This window comes from Camelus dromedarius, chromosome 27, assembly GCF_036321535.1.
Source record: "Camelus dromedarius isolate mCamDro1 chromosome 27, mCamDro1.pat, whole genome shotgun sequence".
Lineage (NCBI taxonomy): Eukaryota > Metazoa > Chordata > Mammalia > Artiodactyla > Camelidae > Camelus > Camelus dromedarius.
The window spans coordinates 25,153,112-25,170,343 of NC_087462.1; the positions used below are offsets into that span (position 1 = coordinate 25,153,112).

At 41.1% G+C, this 17,232-nt stretch overlaps 1 protein-coding gene and 1 pseudogene across 2 annotated transcripts in view; both read right to left on the bottom strand.

The window, feature by feature from the left end:
* RNF130 (ring finger protein 130) overlaps positions 1-17,232 on the bottom strand; it is an 87,003-nt gene that overhangs the window by 19,957 nt on the left and 49,814 nt on the right. For both annotated transcript variants that reach the window (XM_064480182.1, XM_064480181.1), the window contains exons 4-5: positions 2,568-2,639; positions 618-700 (exon numbers count right to left, since the gene is read on the bottom strand). In XM_064480182.1, the coding sequence (XP_064336252.1) occupies positions 618-700; positions 2,568-2,639 (155 nt within the window). The remainder of the gene's footprint in view (positions 1-617; positions 701-2,567; positions 2,640-17,232) is intronic.
* LOC116148491 (rab-like protein 2A) lies at positions 2,568-7,888 on the bottom strand (annotated as a pseudogene).

Below are 17,232 nucleotides of genomic sequence, written 5' to 3' on the forward strand. Positions count from 1 at the left end.
ATATCACTCATATGTGGAATCTAAAAAAAAAAAAGACAAATGAACTTATATATAAAACAGAAACAGACTCACAGACATAGAAAACAGACTTGTGGTTGCCTGGGGGTGGGGCAGGGGTAGGAAGGGATAAAATGGGAGTGCGAAATTTGCAGCTACTGAGTGGTATAAATAAAACAGATAAACAGGTTTATACTGTATAGCAGTAGCTCACAGTGGAAAAGAACCTGAAAATGAATATATATATACTCATGTATGACTGAAGCATTGTGCTGCACATCAGAAATTGTCACCACATTGTAAACTGACTATACCTCAATAAAAAAAATAAAATAAAAGAAGAGGAACAGTGGCTAGTTCTGAAACCCACACAAGTCACAGAAATAAAAAAATTCCCGACCTCCATGCCTTCAAGCCCCTGATGTGCCCGCCGGCTGTGCCCGCTTCTCCACTAGAGAAGGCTCCGCAGTCAGTTCCTGCTGCGGTGGTCCAGCTCGCTGCCTGCGTAGCCGGGCCCCCCGCTGCCAGAAAAGCCGTGGGTGAGGTGGCTCTCAAAAACGAGGGAGGCATACGAGTCACATTAGTATCGCTCTTTTTTAAACAAAGAAAAGGTGACGTACTTGCAGGGGAGGATCCGGACAACATCGTTCTGCTTATAGCTCTCTATGCAGACTGCGCAGTGATCGAAGTCTGGGTCTGTCTCCTGAAATGAAAGGCACAGAACAGAAGTCACACGCTGCAGCCAGAGGTGCCTGAGCGGCCAAGAGTCCTCCTGTGGCAACGATGATACACAGGTGATTATAAAGGGAAGGTTGTAAACAAAAATGTAGTATGTTTCTATTTGCTTAACTGTATTGGCCCAAATCATACCTATTTTGCTTTTACTATGGTGTAACAATTAATACTAATTCTGTTTGTGAAATGTCTTAGAACAAGACGCTAATTTTTTTTTCAAGATTCAAATCAGCTGTCCCCTTGGACCCTCCTGTCTTCTCACTCTGCTGCATCACTGTTCCAGTCTGGGCAGGTTTCACTGGATTCTCATCAGGAGGCTCACTGGACCACATAGCTAAGTGCTGACAGAAAAGATGGAGAGCCCCCAAAAGACCGTTATCCAGAGACCACCCCCCTCCAAGGATGGGAGCTGTGTGTCTGGTCACAGATTTGGGGTGGGGAACCATCATGGACTCAACTCTATACCAGGTCTTTATCAAGAGTCAGGAGGAGTCAGCCAGGTGTCTGGTCACCCAGGGTCACTGACTTCCGTCCTCCTCTGGGCTGAGGCAGGCTTCCCCAGAGCTGTCATAAAATGGAGCACCACCAGGAGCCTGAGCCAGAAAAGGCAAGACTGACTGCCACATCACCACCCTTGGACTGAAACGCAGTGGGACAACTCTCGATGGGTCTAGGAGGCACAAACTAGCAGCGTTGGCTTTAATAAGGAAAGAGGGTTCCGTGTTAGCACAGGGGACAAAGCAGGATGGTTAGGTCAGACCAGCTCTGTGGACATTCAGATTCATGTGGCAGCTGAAGGCCACCAGGTCAAGAAAGCGTTTATACGGGTGACCCCTCCTCCGAGGTTAAAGTGCAGCTGTTCCAACGCTGCCTATATTTCTGTAAGGATTTTTACTTTCTTCTTTCCCCAGTGTACCATGAAGTTCACTGAAAATGCTTCCAACCTTCTGTGTCATGGAAAACCAGATGTGGGGTGTCACGGCAGTGGGAAGGAAAATGAGAAAAGTCAAAACCGTGGTAAAACTTAAGAGGATGGAGAATCACTTGTAATTATCCCTCCAGGGCTCCTTGTTAAAAAAAAATCAGAGTTGGTTTTGGGGCAGAAGACAATTTTGGTTCTATCCCTTCAGAGGTGCAGTGTTTTCACTCTAGATAACCTTGAGCACAGGGTCTGACGTCCCGCTGCTATGCTGTCCTTAGAGAGCAGAAGCAGGGCTCTACTGCAACTTGAGATCCGACTGGGGAATTCGAGCCGGTGGTCTCGGCCACAGGTAGCCTCTTGCTATCACTGCTGCTCTGATTTGGTCCCCAAAGCCACCAGGCCCCATGTTGTGTTCTTTCAACCTGCTTAGCCCACCGTACGGAGAACACTTTGCTAACCACCACTCCCTTGAAATGTGGGCCGCCAGTTCTCTAGTGAACCGGTGAAGAACCAAAACACCAGACAGAGGCGAGTTCGCGGGAAGCACAGGCAGAGAACGCACGTTCCTGGCTACGGAGAGCTCTTCCCCGAAGGATGCCAGGCTTCAGCGAAAGAAAACTGCTGGACACCACAGCTAGGGAACCTGTAAGTAGTCCAGTGAAGCTATAATGACAAGAGCACTTAAGTCCAGGAAAATCAGGGAACTGAACAGAGGGCCTCCACATGGCAGGCATGCCAAGAACAAGACTTCAAAGAGAAGCTGGTTAGAACAGAGCTCAGCTAGCACGCTTGAAGAAGGATAATCCAACAGACAAGACCCAAGTAAACGGTCAGGGCACATCCCCTCCCTCCCGATTCAAAGGCAAAACGCTTCGCTGTCTGTACAGCATCGAGAGTGATTTCACCACTGTACCTTGTCACCCTTTTTTACGGTTCTGGTTGTCAATTTGCTGATGGCTTTCTTGGCTGCATCTCCAAGGCGACGCTATGAAAATTGCAAAGAAAAACAGACATTAAAATGCAAGATCTCTCGGCGTTCTTCTTCTTCTTTTCTTGATATTACAGCTGACAATTATTTTATTACATTTAAAAAATTAAAGTAATTGATATACACATTACATTAGTTTCAGGTGTACAACATAATGATTCAGCGTTTGTGTATATTCTGAAACGACCACAATAAGCCTAGTTAACGTCTGTGTACTTTAGATGATGTCCTGTATTTTAAGAAAATTAAATGCACGAAGTCCCTATTACCCTACGTTACTTTCCATGTCATATCACGTGAGAAGATTCTTAAAAAACAATTAAAAAATCAGAAAAACTGGCAGTTTCCCCCTAGGTTTAGCATTCTGGTGAGTAAATGTACACAGTGAAAAAGCCAGGTGTCATAATCCCCACTGCATTTTGTATTTAATAAGCATTTGAAATATTACAGCACTGTCAACATCTAATTCTTGTACATGTCAGAGCTGCTACCAGGGTCCCGACAGCTATTCTGTTCTGCTCCAAGGACGACCACCATTAGATACATAAGCTCCGTCTTTGTGAAAGGACAACATCAAATGCGCCCTTAAAATTGCTTGTCACATCACCATGTGTGGGAGAAGGGATGCAGTTGTGAGCTCTCCTTCTGACCCTGCTACTGCTTTGGGATCTCAGGAAGGTGCATTTACCTTCCCAGGCCTGGGTTTTTCTCATTTATCTGAGAGGGTTCGGTCAGGAAATCGCTAAGGCTGAATTCATCTAGCATTTTGCAGACACCGCCAGCACTGTTAAGACACCAAGGACCCCAAAGATGAAAAGACGTTGAAACGCTAACTGAATTGGAGCACAGACTAGTAAACATATTTTAATTGAGTGCTGTACAGCAGAGCATGCCCGAGCGGTGTGGCAGCACAAAGGAGGCACCCTGGTAAGGTGGGGCGGGGCAGGGCGGAGGAGGAGTGCCAGGGAAGGCTTTGAGTAAACGAAGCCTGAGCTTAGCTAGCTAGGAAAAGTGAGTAGGAAGGAGTTAGGCAAGGAACTCACTGAGGTAGAAATGGGGATTCTGGACAAAGGAATAATCCAGTAAAGACAAGTGGGTGTGAAGCACAGGTAGGTGAAGGTAATTAACAGTTTGACATAAGTAGAGTGACATTTAATCGTCCAAGTTAGATGCTCTGAGAGTCAGAGAGCCCTACAATAATTACACTGGAGCAACAGGTGCTGACCATGACTGCCCCAGACATCCTGGGACAGAGGGCCACCCTGCACATAACAGACCTCAAACCGTGACGGGAGGCAGACGGTGAGGGCGAAGGACTACGGTGGAGGCTGAAACAAAGGGAGACCTTGCACTCTATCCCGAGGAAAACACAAAAACAAAAACGACGTGAAATTTTAGGAGGAATTTTAAAGCACACAAAAGAAAAAAATATAATGAACCTCTAGCTGTATTCATCATCAAGCTTCAATGATCAGTATTTTACCTATAGTCCTCATGAATTTCCACCCCCCCCTTTACTGTGCTAGAGGATTTCAAAGCATATCACAAGCACTGTATGATTTCACCCATCGCCACCCAAAGTGAACTATGTCTTACAGATACGGGTTTTTGTTTGGTGCCATTGTCTAACGAGACAAAATTAACAATCATCAACATAATCTAATACTCAGACTATTTCCCCAGCTGTCCCCAGAACTTCACTTGATAGTCAGCTTGCTCGAATCAGGATACGAAGTCCAAACATGGGATTTGGTTTCTAGGTCTCCAGATGCTTTTAATCCGAGTCCCCTCTATCATATACACACATATATTTTTTCAAACAGCCTTAGAGAGATATAATAGACTTAAACTGCATAACGGGTACAATGTGATGTTTAACTTGACCCATGAAACCACCATGATTACCGAATTCCTTTGTGCCCCTTTCCTAGTCCCTTCTTCTGGCCTCCCTTCTGCTTCATCCCCCACGATCTGCCTTCTGCTACTGCAGTTTGTGTTTTGCGGAGCTTTATATAAATGGAATGATGGTGCGTGTGCTATGCTGTGCCTGCTTTCTCTCACTCGGCACAATTATCTTGAGATTAATCCATGTTGCTGCATGCATCAACAGTTCATTTCTTTCTCATGCTATGTAATAGCTCACTATTACATATCACTATTATATCTCATATTACATATTAATATATGTGTATATATTAGATGTACATATTCTCTCTCTCTCTCTCTATATATATATATACATATATGCCACAATTTACTTATCCTTTTTCCTGTTGATGGGACATCTGTATTGTGTTCCAGTTTTGGCTGTAATGAATAAAGCTAAAAATAACATTCTTTACTTCTACAAACAGTGTACAGGTCTTTGTAAGGACACACACTTTCTTTTTTCTGGGGCCAACGGCTATGAAGGCTGGCTAACATGACAGGCGTGTGTTACTTTTTAAAGAGATTGCCAAAGTGTTTTTGGAAGTGAGTGTAGCATTCTACATTTCCACCAGCAGTGTATGAAAACCCTACCCCTTCGCCAACACTTGGTATAGCCAGTCTTTTTGTTGTTGTTTTTAATTATTATTTTTTATTGAAGTGTAGTTGATTTACAGCATTAGTTTCAGTTATACAGCAATGCGATTCAGTTATACATATACGTACCTATTTATTTTTTCAGATTCTTTATCGCTAATCAGAGAAATGCAAATTAAAACTACAATGAGGCATCAACTCACACCAGTCAGAATGGCCATCATTAAAAAGTCTACAAATAATAAATGCTTCAGAGGGTGTGGAGAAAAGGGAACCCTCCTACTCTGCTGGTGAGAAATGTAAACTTGTGCAGCCACTGTGGAGGACAATATTGAGGTGCCTTAAAAAACTAAAAATAGAGTTACCGTATGATCCAGCAGTCCCACTCCTGGGCATATATCCAGAGGGAACTCTAATTCAAAAAGACAGGTGACTCGATAGAGATGGTATGGCCAGTCTTTATCATCTGATTGTAACCATTCCCACAGGTGCACAGTGGTACCTCACTGGGGCTGTACTTTGCATTTCCCTAAGGACCAATGGTGTTGAGCATTTTTCATGTACTCATTTGCCATCTGTGTATCTTCTCTGGCGAAGTGTCTGTTAGAATCTCTGGCCCATTTCTCTACTGAATTCCTTTTTTTTTTTTTTTACTTTTTTTACTTTTTGGTGGAGGGGAGGGAATTAGGTTGGTCTGTTGGCTTGTTTATTTATTTTTAGAGGAGGTCCTGGGGATTGAACCCAGGACCTCGTGCGTGCCAAGCATGTGCCTTACTGCTTGAGCTACACACTGCCCGCCCCACTACTGAATTGTCTGTTACTGGCTTGAGAGTACTTTACACACTCTAGACATAGCTCCCTTTGCATATGTCTTCTCACTCTGGCAGAAGTTTTTAACGAAGTCAGTTTATCAATTCTTCATTTGTGGACTGTGCTCTGGTGTCACATCTAAGCGATCTTTGCCTATCCCAAGGTTACAAACTTCCCCCTCACCATTTCTCTTCTAGAAGTTTTATTGCTTTATATATAGGCCTCTGAGCCATTTTGTGTTAATTTTGTATATGGTGCAAGGTATGGACACACAAGTTCTTTTTTTTTTTTTTCCATATGATATATACCTGTTCCAGCACCATTTGTTGAAAAGGCTGTCCTTTCTCCACTGAGTTGCTGAAGGGAAAGCCTCCACTCCCAACAAGCCGGCAGGAAGATCCCCTCTCTGACTGGGGAGGGAGTGGGCTCTCACTGCTGCCCCACTGCTTCTCAGTCGAGTGTATCCTCCTCCTCCTGTTTCCAAAGTTTTGAAACTCCTGCAAAACCTCGTCCATGAAGTGTACAGGGTGCTCTTTTTTAAGACACAGGTAACTGCAGTGCATCGTTGAAAAGCTTTGTGACGGTACTATCAGTAGCTGAGGCCAAGTACAGGGGCAGGGAGAACTTCCAGGCAAAACTGAAGCTTTTTTGGGTCACCATCAATTTTACTGGCCACCTGATGCATGGGATCTCCAGCATGAACTTCCAAAGCTCCATTTCTCAAGGTGCTCAGATTCCCGTAGGTGACTTTCCTCTGCACATCAAACACCATGATGCAGGCGAGGGCCCTGTGGTAGGAGGTGTGTGTGCTCTGGAACCACTCCTGGCCTGCTGTGTCCTCAAAGTCCACAAGGATGGTCTTACCGTCCACCATGGCCGTGTTATTACACAGGGTCAGGGTGTACGTGGACAGCTGATGTTGCTGAAATCCATCTATGAGAAATCTCACCATGAATCTGGACTTGCCCATGGTGCTCTCCCTAGGCAGACGATCTTCACGTTGTCATCAGCCTAATACTTCTCTTGGTTCAGCTCACAGGGTCTGGCTCTGTCCTGGGCCCTTGGCTTCTAGACGTAGAGGGGCTCAGCCAGGAGAAGCCTATCATTCCCCCAGCCAGGTCTTCCTCTGGCTCGGGGCCCACAGAGGGCCTCAGAGAGGTGAGTCCCACGTGCTGAGCCGGCCGTCTGGGGGCCTGTCCACTCAGGCCGTCCCGGAGAGACTGGGGATGCTGCAGGTCAGCCCATGCTTGGCCAGCTGCCCCCTACTCCCCCTCCAAGACCCTGCACTGTCTGGGACACCCTGCTAAGAGTTTTTAATCAGGAATAGATGCTGGATTTGGTAACTGTTTTTTTCCTGTATCTGCTGACATCATATGGTTTTCTTTATTTGTTAATATGGTAAGTTACATTGATTAATTTCTGAATGTTAAATCAACCCGCATTCTTGGGATAAATGCCACCTGGTCATGATGAATTATTCTTACTGTATATTGTTGGATATGATTTGTTAAAATTTGTTTAGAATTTTTGAATCTATTTTCAGAAGTTATTCTGGCCTGTAGCTTTCTGTTTTGTAATGTTTTTGTCTGGTTTTGGTATCAGGATGATGCTGGCTTTACAGAATGAAATGCGAAATACTTCTGCTTTTTTAAATTTTCTGGAGTTTGTACAGAATTATTATTTCTCCCTTAAATTTTTCTTAGAACTCACCAGAAACCACCTGTACATGAAGATTTCTTTTTGGGGAAGTTTAAAACTACAAATTTAACTTCCTTAAATTTATCTGTTTATCTTGAACGAGGTCACTAGTGACTTTCGTGGAATTCATTCATTTCATAGAAGTTGTCCAATTTATGGGCATAAAGTTGTTCACAAGGTTTCCTCATTACCCCTGTGTTCCGTAGTGACGTCATCTCTTATTTTGGATGTTGCTAATTTGTGCCTTCCCTTCTTCTCTTGATCAGTTTGGCCAGAGGCTTATCAATTTATTTTCTTTGTGTGACTGATTTTCTCTACTGTTTTCCTGTTTTCTAGCTCACCAACTGCTGCTCTGACATTTCTTATTACCTTTCTTCTGCTTACTTTTGGTTTAATTTGGTCTTCTCCCCCCAGTTTCTTAAGGTATACGCTGAGAGTATTAATTTCAGACCTTCTTCTCTAATACAGAAACTGCTTTAGTGGCATCTTTAAAATTTTGATATACTGTGTTTTCATTTTCTTTAAGTTCAAATGACCTTCTAATTTCCCTTTTGATTTCTTCTTTATTTCATGGGTTATTTACAAGTTAGTTTTAAATATCTGGAGGTTTTCCAGAGATTTTTCTGTTATTGATTTCTAACTTAATTCCATGAGATCAGAGAACATACTCTGTATGACTCTAAATCTTTTTTTTTTTTTTTTTTAAAGGGGAGGTACTGGGGATCGAACCCAGGATCTTGCACATGCTAAGCAAGCACTCTACCAACTGAGCTCTACCCTCTCCCCATGACTTGATATCTTTTTAAAATTTGAGACTTGTTTTATGTCCCAGAGAGCACCTCAAAAGGATGTATATTCTGCTTTTGTTGGATGGAGTGTTCTATAAACATCAATGAAGTCAACTTAGTTGACTATGTGTTTTACATACTCAATGATTTTCTGTCTACTTAACTCTTTCAATTATTGAGAGAGGAGTAATGAAATCTGACTATAATTGCAGGCTTGTCTATTTCTCACTGCAGGTCTATCAGTTTTCGCTTCATATATTTTGAAGTTTTGTTATTAGGTTCATAAAGGTTTAAGTGTAATGTCCTCTTGAACTGCCCATTTATTATTAAGTAACTTTCATCCCTGGCAATCAGTTTGCCCTGAAATCTCCTGATGTTAATCAGCCACTCCAGCTTTGTTTTGATTTGTGTTGGTATGTTATAGCTTTCTTCATCCTTTTAATCCATCTGTATTTTTATATTTAAAGTAGGTTTCTTGCAGGCAGTGTATGGTTGGGTCTTGCTTTTTACCCATGCTGTGAATCTCTTTTAATTGGTGTCTGGACCATATACTTCACCGTGGTTATTGATATGACTACGTTTATGTTCATCATTTTGGTATTTGTCTCTGTTTGTCCCACCTGTTCTTTATTCCCCTTTCCTGCTTTTTCCGTTTTCCTTAGGGTTGAGTATTTAAAAAAAAAATTCCATTTATCTCTTTTGTTGGCTTTAGCTACAACTCTTTGTCGTGTTATTTTGTGGTTACCCTGGGGTTTAAGTATACGTTAACTCACCACAGTCTGATTTCAGGTGATATAGCGCTTTACATACAGCGTAAGAGCCTTCCAGTAGCATTCGTTCATTTCTTCCCTCTCAGCCTTTGTGCTATTGTTGTCATCCATTTTACTTATACGTACTTATAACCCCACCATACACTGTCATCATATTTCTTCATGTAGACAAAGATCTTACAAATTTAAAAAGTTTTTAACCGTGGTAAAAACACATAACACAAAATCTACCATCTTAACCACCTCTAAGTGTCCACTTCAGTAGTGTTAAGTACATTCACGTATTTATGCATCAAATCTCCAAACTGGAACTCTACATCCACTGAACAGCACTCCCTCCTCCTAGCCGTCAGGCCCTGGCAGCCAACATTCTACGTTCCCTCTCTGAGTCTGATGCTTGAGGTGCCTTACGTAAGTCAGGGATCACACAGTATTGGCCTTTTCGTGACTAGTTTGTTTCACTTGGCATAACGTCCTCCAGCTTCATCCACATTGGAGCATGTGTCAGAATTGTCTCCCTTTTTAAGCTGAATAATATTCCATTGTATATTTATATATATAAAACATTTTCTTTATACACTCACCCACTGATGGACACCCAAATTGCTTCCACCTGTGGCTACTATGAACACAGTTGCTATTGAACAAAGGTATAAACTAATCTCATTGAGATTCTGCTTTCAGTTCTTCTGGGTATATACCCAGAGGGAAACTGCTGGCTCACACGGTGTTTCTGCGTTTAACACTTTGAGGATTGCTATGCCATCTTCCACAGTGGCTGCATCACTTTACATTCCTGTAGGCAATGCATAAAGGCTCCAGTTTCTCCTCATCCACAAATATTTATCGTTTGCTTGTTTTTTTTTTTTTTTTGACATTAGCTCTAATGGTTGTGAAGCGGTATCTCACTGTGGTTTCGATTGGAAGTTCCCTAATAATTAGTGACGTTGAGCATCTTTTCATGCGCTTATTGGCAATTTGTAAGATCTCTTTTTGAGAAATGTGTTTTTAAGTCCTTTGCCCATTTAAAACAATCAGGGTTTTTGTTGTCGTTGTTGAGTTGTAGGTGTTCTTTATATAATCTGGATATTAACCCCTTGTCAGATACATGATTTGGAAATATTTTCTCCCATTCTGTAGGTTGCTTTTTCATTCTTTTCTGTGTTCTTTGATGGACAGAAGTTTCAAATTTTGATATAGTCCAATTTATCTGTATTTTTTATTACTTGTACTTTCAGTGTCATATCCAAGAAATCACTGCCAAATCCACTGTTATGAAGCATTTCCCCAATGATTTTATAGTTTTATAGTTTAAGCTCTTAAGGTCTCTGACCCATTTCAAATTAATTTTTGTACATGGTGTAAGGTAATAATCCAACTGCATTCTTTTGCACGTGGATATCCAGTTTTCCCAGTACCATCTGTTGAAAAGACGGTCTGTTCCTCATTGAATGATCTTGGCACCCTTGTCAAAAATCATTTGAACATATATGTGAAGGTCTATTTCTGGGCTCTAAATGACATTCCATTATCTTCATGCCACAACCACACTGTTTTGATTATTGTAGCTTTGTTGTAAGTTATTAAATAAAGAAGTTTGTTTTTCTTAACTCAAAGAAAGTTGTCTTTCTCCAAATTTGTTCTTCTTTTTCAAGGTTGTTTTGGCTATTTGGGTCCCTTGAGATTCTGTATGAATTTTTAAGACAGATTTTTTTTTTTAAATCTCTGCAAAAAAGTCATCAGGATTTTGATAGGGACTGCACTGAATTTGCAGATCACTTTGGGTGGTATTGACATCCTAACACTATTAAGTCTTTCAATCCATGAACACAGTATGACTTTCCATTTATTTGCATCTTTAATTTGTTTCAGCAACATCCTGTAGTTTTCAGCATAAGTCTTTTAACTCCTTGGTTAAGTTTATTCTTAAGTACTTCATTCTTTTTGATGTTATTGTAAATGGAACTGTTTCCTTAATTTCCTTTCTGGATTGTTCAGTGTTAGTGTATAGCACACATTCTGAAGGTAGATCTGAGAGAACCGACAGATGCATGAAGTTTGAGACCAAGTATAAAAAGAACTAAGACCTGACTGCTGGAGATGGAAGTGGAGGTCATGGTGGCCCTGGCAAGAGCTGTTCAGTGGAAGGACAGGAAGAAAAGCCTGATGGAGTGGGCTTCAACAGGGACAAGGTGATGCTATCAGGGTGAATTTCAAAATCTTAACAAATTTCCTTCTAAAAATGCACAGAGAAATTTTAAGGGTAAAAGTCAAGTCCCCAAACACCTTCAACAAAACCAGGTGAAAGAGTGTCTCACAAGCCCCAGCCCACAAGTAGGCGGGGCTAAACCTCCAGCTGCGGCCTTGCTCTGCAGATTCAGAATCAGCGGCGGTGCCGAGTCGCGGGGGGAGAGGAGGGCCTGATGGTCCTCAGAGCTTGATCCATCCATTACGAAGCGCCCATCAGTCCTTCACCTGATTTCAGCATCCCGGCTGACCACTATAAACCCGTCACTTCCCGGAGGGTCACAAAGCGGTGATTTCCTAGTTCTGTAATTCACTTATTAGCTGGAATTCTTCTATAAAGAAGTTTCCCTCAACCACTAGCTGGCCACTACGCAATATAATCTGTACAGAAAAACAGATGAATCAATTTTTAAGTGATTTTCAAAATAACAAATTGGTCCACTAACAACCTCTAGTTTCAATCAACTGCAGTAATCACTCCCTGATTGCTTGGTCTCATCGTTGGATATGGGGAGTTCCTTTAAGAGGGCACTCAAGTCCTTTGACAGAAGTCTTTAATAGTTTCCTTGCTTTCTGGTACAATATCCCTCTTACACATCTGCTGCCTTAAACCTGGAAAAAGCCTTTTCCCCAAGGATCCCTGTTATTTATTTATTTTTTTAAAGTGGGAAATGGTACTTAAAAACAACCTTCGAGCAGTTTGAGGGTGGAATGGGGTGAGGGCTGAGATTCATTATCTTATTAAGGATATAAAATAATTTTCCAATTCTGTCATTCACTTACTAGCTGGAACTTTTCTATAAACAGAGGTACTCATTGTTACTGGACTGTCATTGCTATGGACAGAGGAGCTCTGTACTTTTTAGAAAAAGAAAAACAAACCGGGAGTTCATACTTATATTTCCAATTCAAAATAAGGTTATATGGTCATTATTTAATTTCTTTAATGTTAATATGTTTTTCTCTTACTCTGAAAATTTTGGTTTCTAATACCATTAACATAATTACTTGCTTTATCCTACAATTACATATAATACTTTCAAAATAACAATCAATACTAACAACAAGGCTACTAAATGCAGCTTAGACATTTTTTATCCTCAGAATGTACCCCAGCAGATACACACTGTCCAAAAAAAGGTCCCCTAAAACAACTGCTTTGTCCATGTGCTTATGCCACCATCTTGAAATATATTTAGGTTCCATTTATTTTCAATTTTGATGATTTCATTTCTTTTTAAAAAATATTACCTAAAACACATCAATGATTCCAAAGTTAAAATTATAAAACCAGGACAAGGAGGTATCACTCCCATCTCGTCTCCTCCACCCTGTTCTCTTTCCTCCAAATAATAATTCTTTGTTAGTTTTTGCTTTATCCTTATATTGTTTCCTTTTGAAAATAAAAGCACATATATGTGTATACATATAGCTATGTAATATGTATATCCACATTTATGGGTTTTCACAGTCCCCCTTCTTTCTTACAATAAACTGGTATACTAAAACTGTTCTGCACCAAGAGGTCACCCCACAGCACATACAGAGATCTTTAGAACACCATTCTCTTTTACATCTATACACTGCTCCGTTGCATTTAGAGTATTTCATGTGTAGAGCACTACTTTATTTAAGCAAACAGGACTTGAGGGACATTTGAACAGTTTAAGTCTTTTGTTATTATAAATAGTATCACAACGAGCTGTATAACAAATACATCATTTTTCACTTTTTCAAGTTTACCATCAGGCTACATTCTCACGGGTGAGGTTACTAATGAGACAAAGGACAAGAGCACATGCCTTTTGCAGGATAACTACAAATCCCCGCTTCCTCACCGCAGGAACTGTACCATTTTGTGCTCCCATCAGCATATGAGAATGCTTGTTTTCCCAACAACCCTGTCAAAGCAAGTATGTTGTCAAACCTTAAGAAATTCTTTTTTCCCAAACAGATAAATTAGAAATGGTGTCTCAGTATGGTTTTAAGTTACATTTAACTTATGGTTCAGCTGAACATCTGTTAACTATTTGCATTTCTTTTTAGTGAACTACTTATCTTTTTGCCTATTTTTTTTTTCCTATCAGATTTTCAGTCTTTTTTTGGAGGTGAGGTCTTCTTTATATATTAGTGTCATTAGCCCTCTGTCTATAATATGAATTGTAAATATCTTTTTCTAGCCTGTCACTTATTCTAAAAATTTTATTTTTTCCTTTAAAGATAGTCAAATTTATCATTTATTTTTGTTATTCTACTGAATTTTGAGCTATAATTCAAAGGTTTACAAATTCTCCATCAAAAAGGAAAATTCAGCCCATGTTTTCTTTTAACACTTGTAGTTTTACTGTTTATAACTAGATCTCTGATTCATTTGAAATTTACCCTGGTGCACAGCTGAGGAAAGGATCTGATTTTGGTTTTTTCCAGTTGTCCCACAATCATTTATTAAAAAGTTCACCTTTCCCCCACTAATTTGGGATGATGTTTTGTGTTAAATTTCCATATGCAGTTTTGTCTATTTTTGGATTTTGCATCTTGTTCTATTGTTCTGTTTATTCATGGACTTTTAACTCTCTTCTAAATGAATTTCGTAAGTACTCTATCTAACCCCCCAAAATACCTGAAGGTGATTTTATTGGATTAAGTTAAACTTGTGAAAGAATTCAGGGAGAACTGATGTCTTTAATGTATTGAATGTTTACATTCAATAGGAAGAAGGTGTGTCTTTTCCAGTTGTTTAAGTATATACCTACATCTTTCAGGAGTGTTTTGGAGTTTTTCTCATACAAGTTTTACAGTTTGAAAGTTCATACCTAGATTGGCCCGTCCATCTGTTCATTCAGTTGTAAATGGTGCCTTCCCTCCCATTATACCTTTTGATTACTTCTGTATGTTAATTTTATACCCTGTTCGTAGTAGCTGTTCCATTGATTCCTTTGGAATTTTCAGACTGACATTTGTATCAGCTGAAAATAGAGATACTTTTCCAAGTCTTATACATCTTGTTGCTTTTTGTCATCTAACTGCTTGGGACAGAACCTACAGCACGATACTGAATAGAAGAACAGAATACGGGCAGTTCTGTTTTGTCCTGACTTTAGCTGAAACGTCTACATATTTATTAAGAGTCTGGCTTTTGGGCTGAGTGTATGTATGCGCACGTGTGCTCATGTGTGTTACTGACTGCCTCAAGGGCTGAGTCTGCCCCATCGTCCTGTGTCCCCTGAGAATCCTTAATGGGTTTCCAGGGTCTTCCCCCAACTTGTTTTCAAAGTAGAGTCTGTGGTGTGCCTCTATTTCACCAGTTCTCAGATTTATTTGCTGAAGTTTGCCCTCTGGGTGAAGGAAGCCCTCTCCTTCGGATTTCTGGGTTTCTGGCTCTTAGGACTCTCCTTGCCTTCCCTCGGCTACCTTTCCTGGAGTTACCGTGCAGCTCTTGCTGCTGCTGGCCTGTCTGGCCTGACCACTCCTGTTCCAGGAGCTCTTGGAGATGCCCTGCTTGGTATCACTGGAGATGCTGTTGTGGGTTTTTCCTAGTTGCTCTTTGTATTTTTCTTTTTTAAAAGAGATTTGGGAAGATTAAAAAAAATACCCACTGCTTCCATCTTGCAGAGATCAGATTCTATGTAAGAATTTTAAAGAGAAGAGTTCCAGAATGAGATCTGAATTCTGGAGAATTTAGATCTGACCTCCAGAGAAGAATGTATGTGACACAGGAGAGACTGGAACCAGTGAGACCAGTGGAGTCTAGTGCTTCAGAAAGGTAAGTAGGGCTTGAATTAGGCAATTAACAGTCAGGCAAGTGGAGGGAACAAAGTAAGAAAGATTTAGGAGGTAAAACTGACAGAACCCAATGACTGACTGATAACGGGGGCAAGAGAACAGAGAAGCTGTCCCAGCTTCCTAGCTGGGTGACTAGCTGTGACAGAGGCATCGCGTGAGACCAGAGACGGGCAGGCAGCAGGTGCTGCTGGGAGCCGCTCAGCTTCAGCAAGCTGATCTGAGCGCACGAAGGGTGAGGTGGTGCGCAGTCAGAGAGCTCCCACAAATATTTGGATGTATCATCCCTTCCACTTCTGAACTTCAAAGCCTCCTGTGGCAAAGTAAAAAAGACTCTTCCTTGTGTTTGATAATAATGTCAAATATCTTCATGGTAATATTTTTCTTCGAACTTGGCTTCTGTGTTACTACCTTCTTCTGAATCATCCCTGGAGCTTTAAATACCTCCCTCAACATTTCCCATATTTTGTGACAGGTACACCTCAGCTATGACTTTGTTCTTTTACTTGAATCAGTCTAAAAGTCACCCTTCCTCCCCTCTTGGTTTTTAACACAATTTACGTCCTGCTGACTCTAAAATATCTAAGATGAAGCACAGATTCCTTTTGTGAAGATCATTTTTTTAAGATTCCCTTATCTGACTACCATGCTATTAAATCACTGTAAAGATGTAGTCTGTGGGGCTTTAAATCTACCTTGGGTACTTACTAATATGAGTAATACTGATATTTATAGGAACTAAGATTTACCCAGTCCACACCGTGTGCTGGGTGCTGTGGTAAGCCCTGCACATGTACTGACTCATGGAATCTTCATAATCATTTTATGTACTTGCCCAGATTGAGAGCTGGTACGTATGTCCTATGCAGACTTCCTCAAAAGACTGGAGCTGGGAGGTGTCTTGGGAATTTGCAGTTTTCAAAAGTGAAGGAGAAGGAAGGGGGGGAGTGCCCCCACATGACTGTTCTGCACAGTGAAGCCTGAGGCTCACAACCCTGCCTTCCAAAGCACTTCCCACAACGCTCTACCCACCCCCTCACATGCCCCGTACCTCTGACGTTAGGTAACAAAAGCTACTCAAGCTTCCACCTCGCCACGCACACAACATTACAGGGACAAAATCACAGGGACGCACTGTTTCACAAAGGAGGAAACCCAAAGCCAGAGAGAGCTGCAGTGATCCATCTGAAGTTAGCACAAGTGGGACCAGAACCTCAGGTCTCCTGACCTTCTGGTCCAGTTCTTTTTCCATTATAAATGCTTAAAAGACTTCGCGTATTATAAAATGTGAAGCGACACTGATCATCAGGGCCCAGATTACTTTCTTTCACTTGGTTAAAGACATATCAGTGTGAACGCTATTCTATATTTGGATGCAGAGTGTCCAAAAGTTTTAAATTGGTAGAAAACAATTTAAAACAACTCACACTGCTTAATCTAACAGGAATAATCTGCTCAAAGCCAGGTGGTTCACAGCTACTGAGGGCAGGTCACTTTAACGAAGCTCATCTCAGTCATCAGAACTCTCCCACAGGAACAGAATTAGGTCTGTATCAGCAGGTAACACGGTTTTCTTCTTTTAGACACTGGTGAAATCCAGGTGCTGTAAATACAGTTTTCCCCTGATCGAAACTGTCTTGTAGTCTGCACTCTCTTTCATTCACTCTCTCATCACTACTACCTTTTTTTTCCTTTTTGTCTGAAAAGACGTATCCCCAACACTTTTCCAAGGTAACCGTCTGTCTGTGCTCCAATCCCTCCCTCTGGCTCTCCACATAACCTTGCTTTATTAATATTATTTTCCTTTGCTCTTCAATAGTTTCCTCTTTAAGAATTTCTTTCCTCAAGCCTCTTCTATCAGAAAAAAAAAATCTCGTATCACTCCGCTGCTAAAAACCCTCTGATGATTCCTTACTGCTTAGAAAGTACAGTCTAAACTGTTCAGTGTGAGAGGCAAGCCCTTCACCTTTCAGG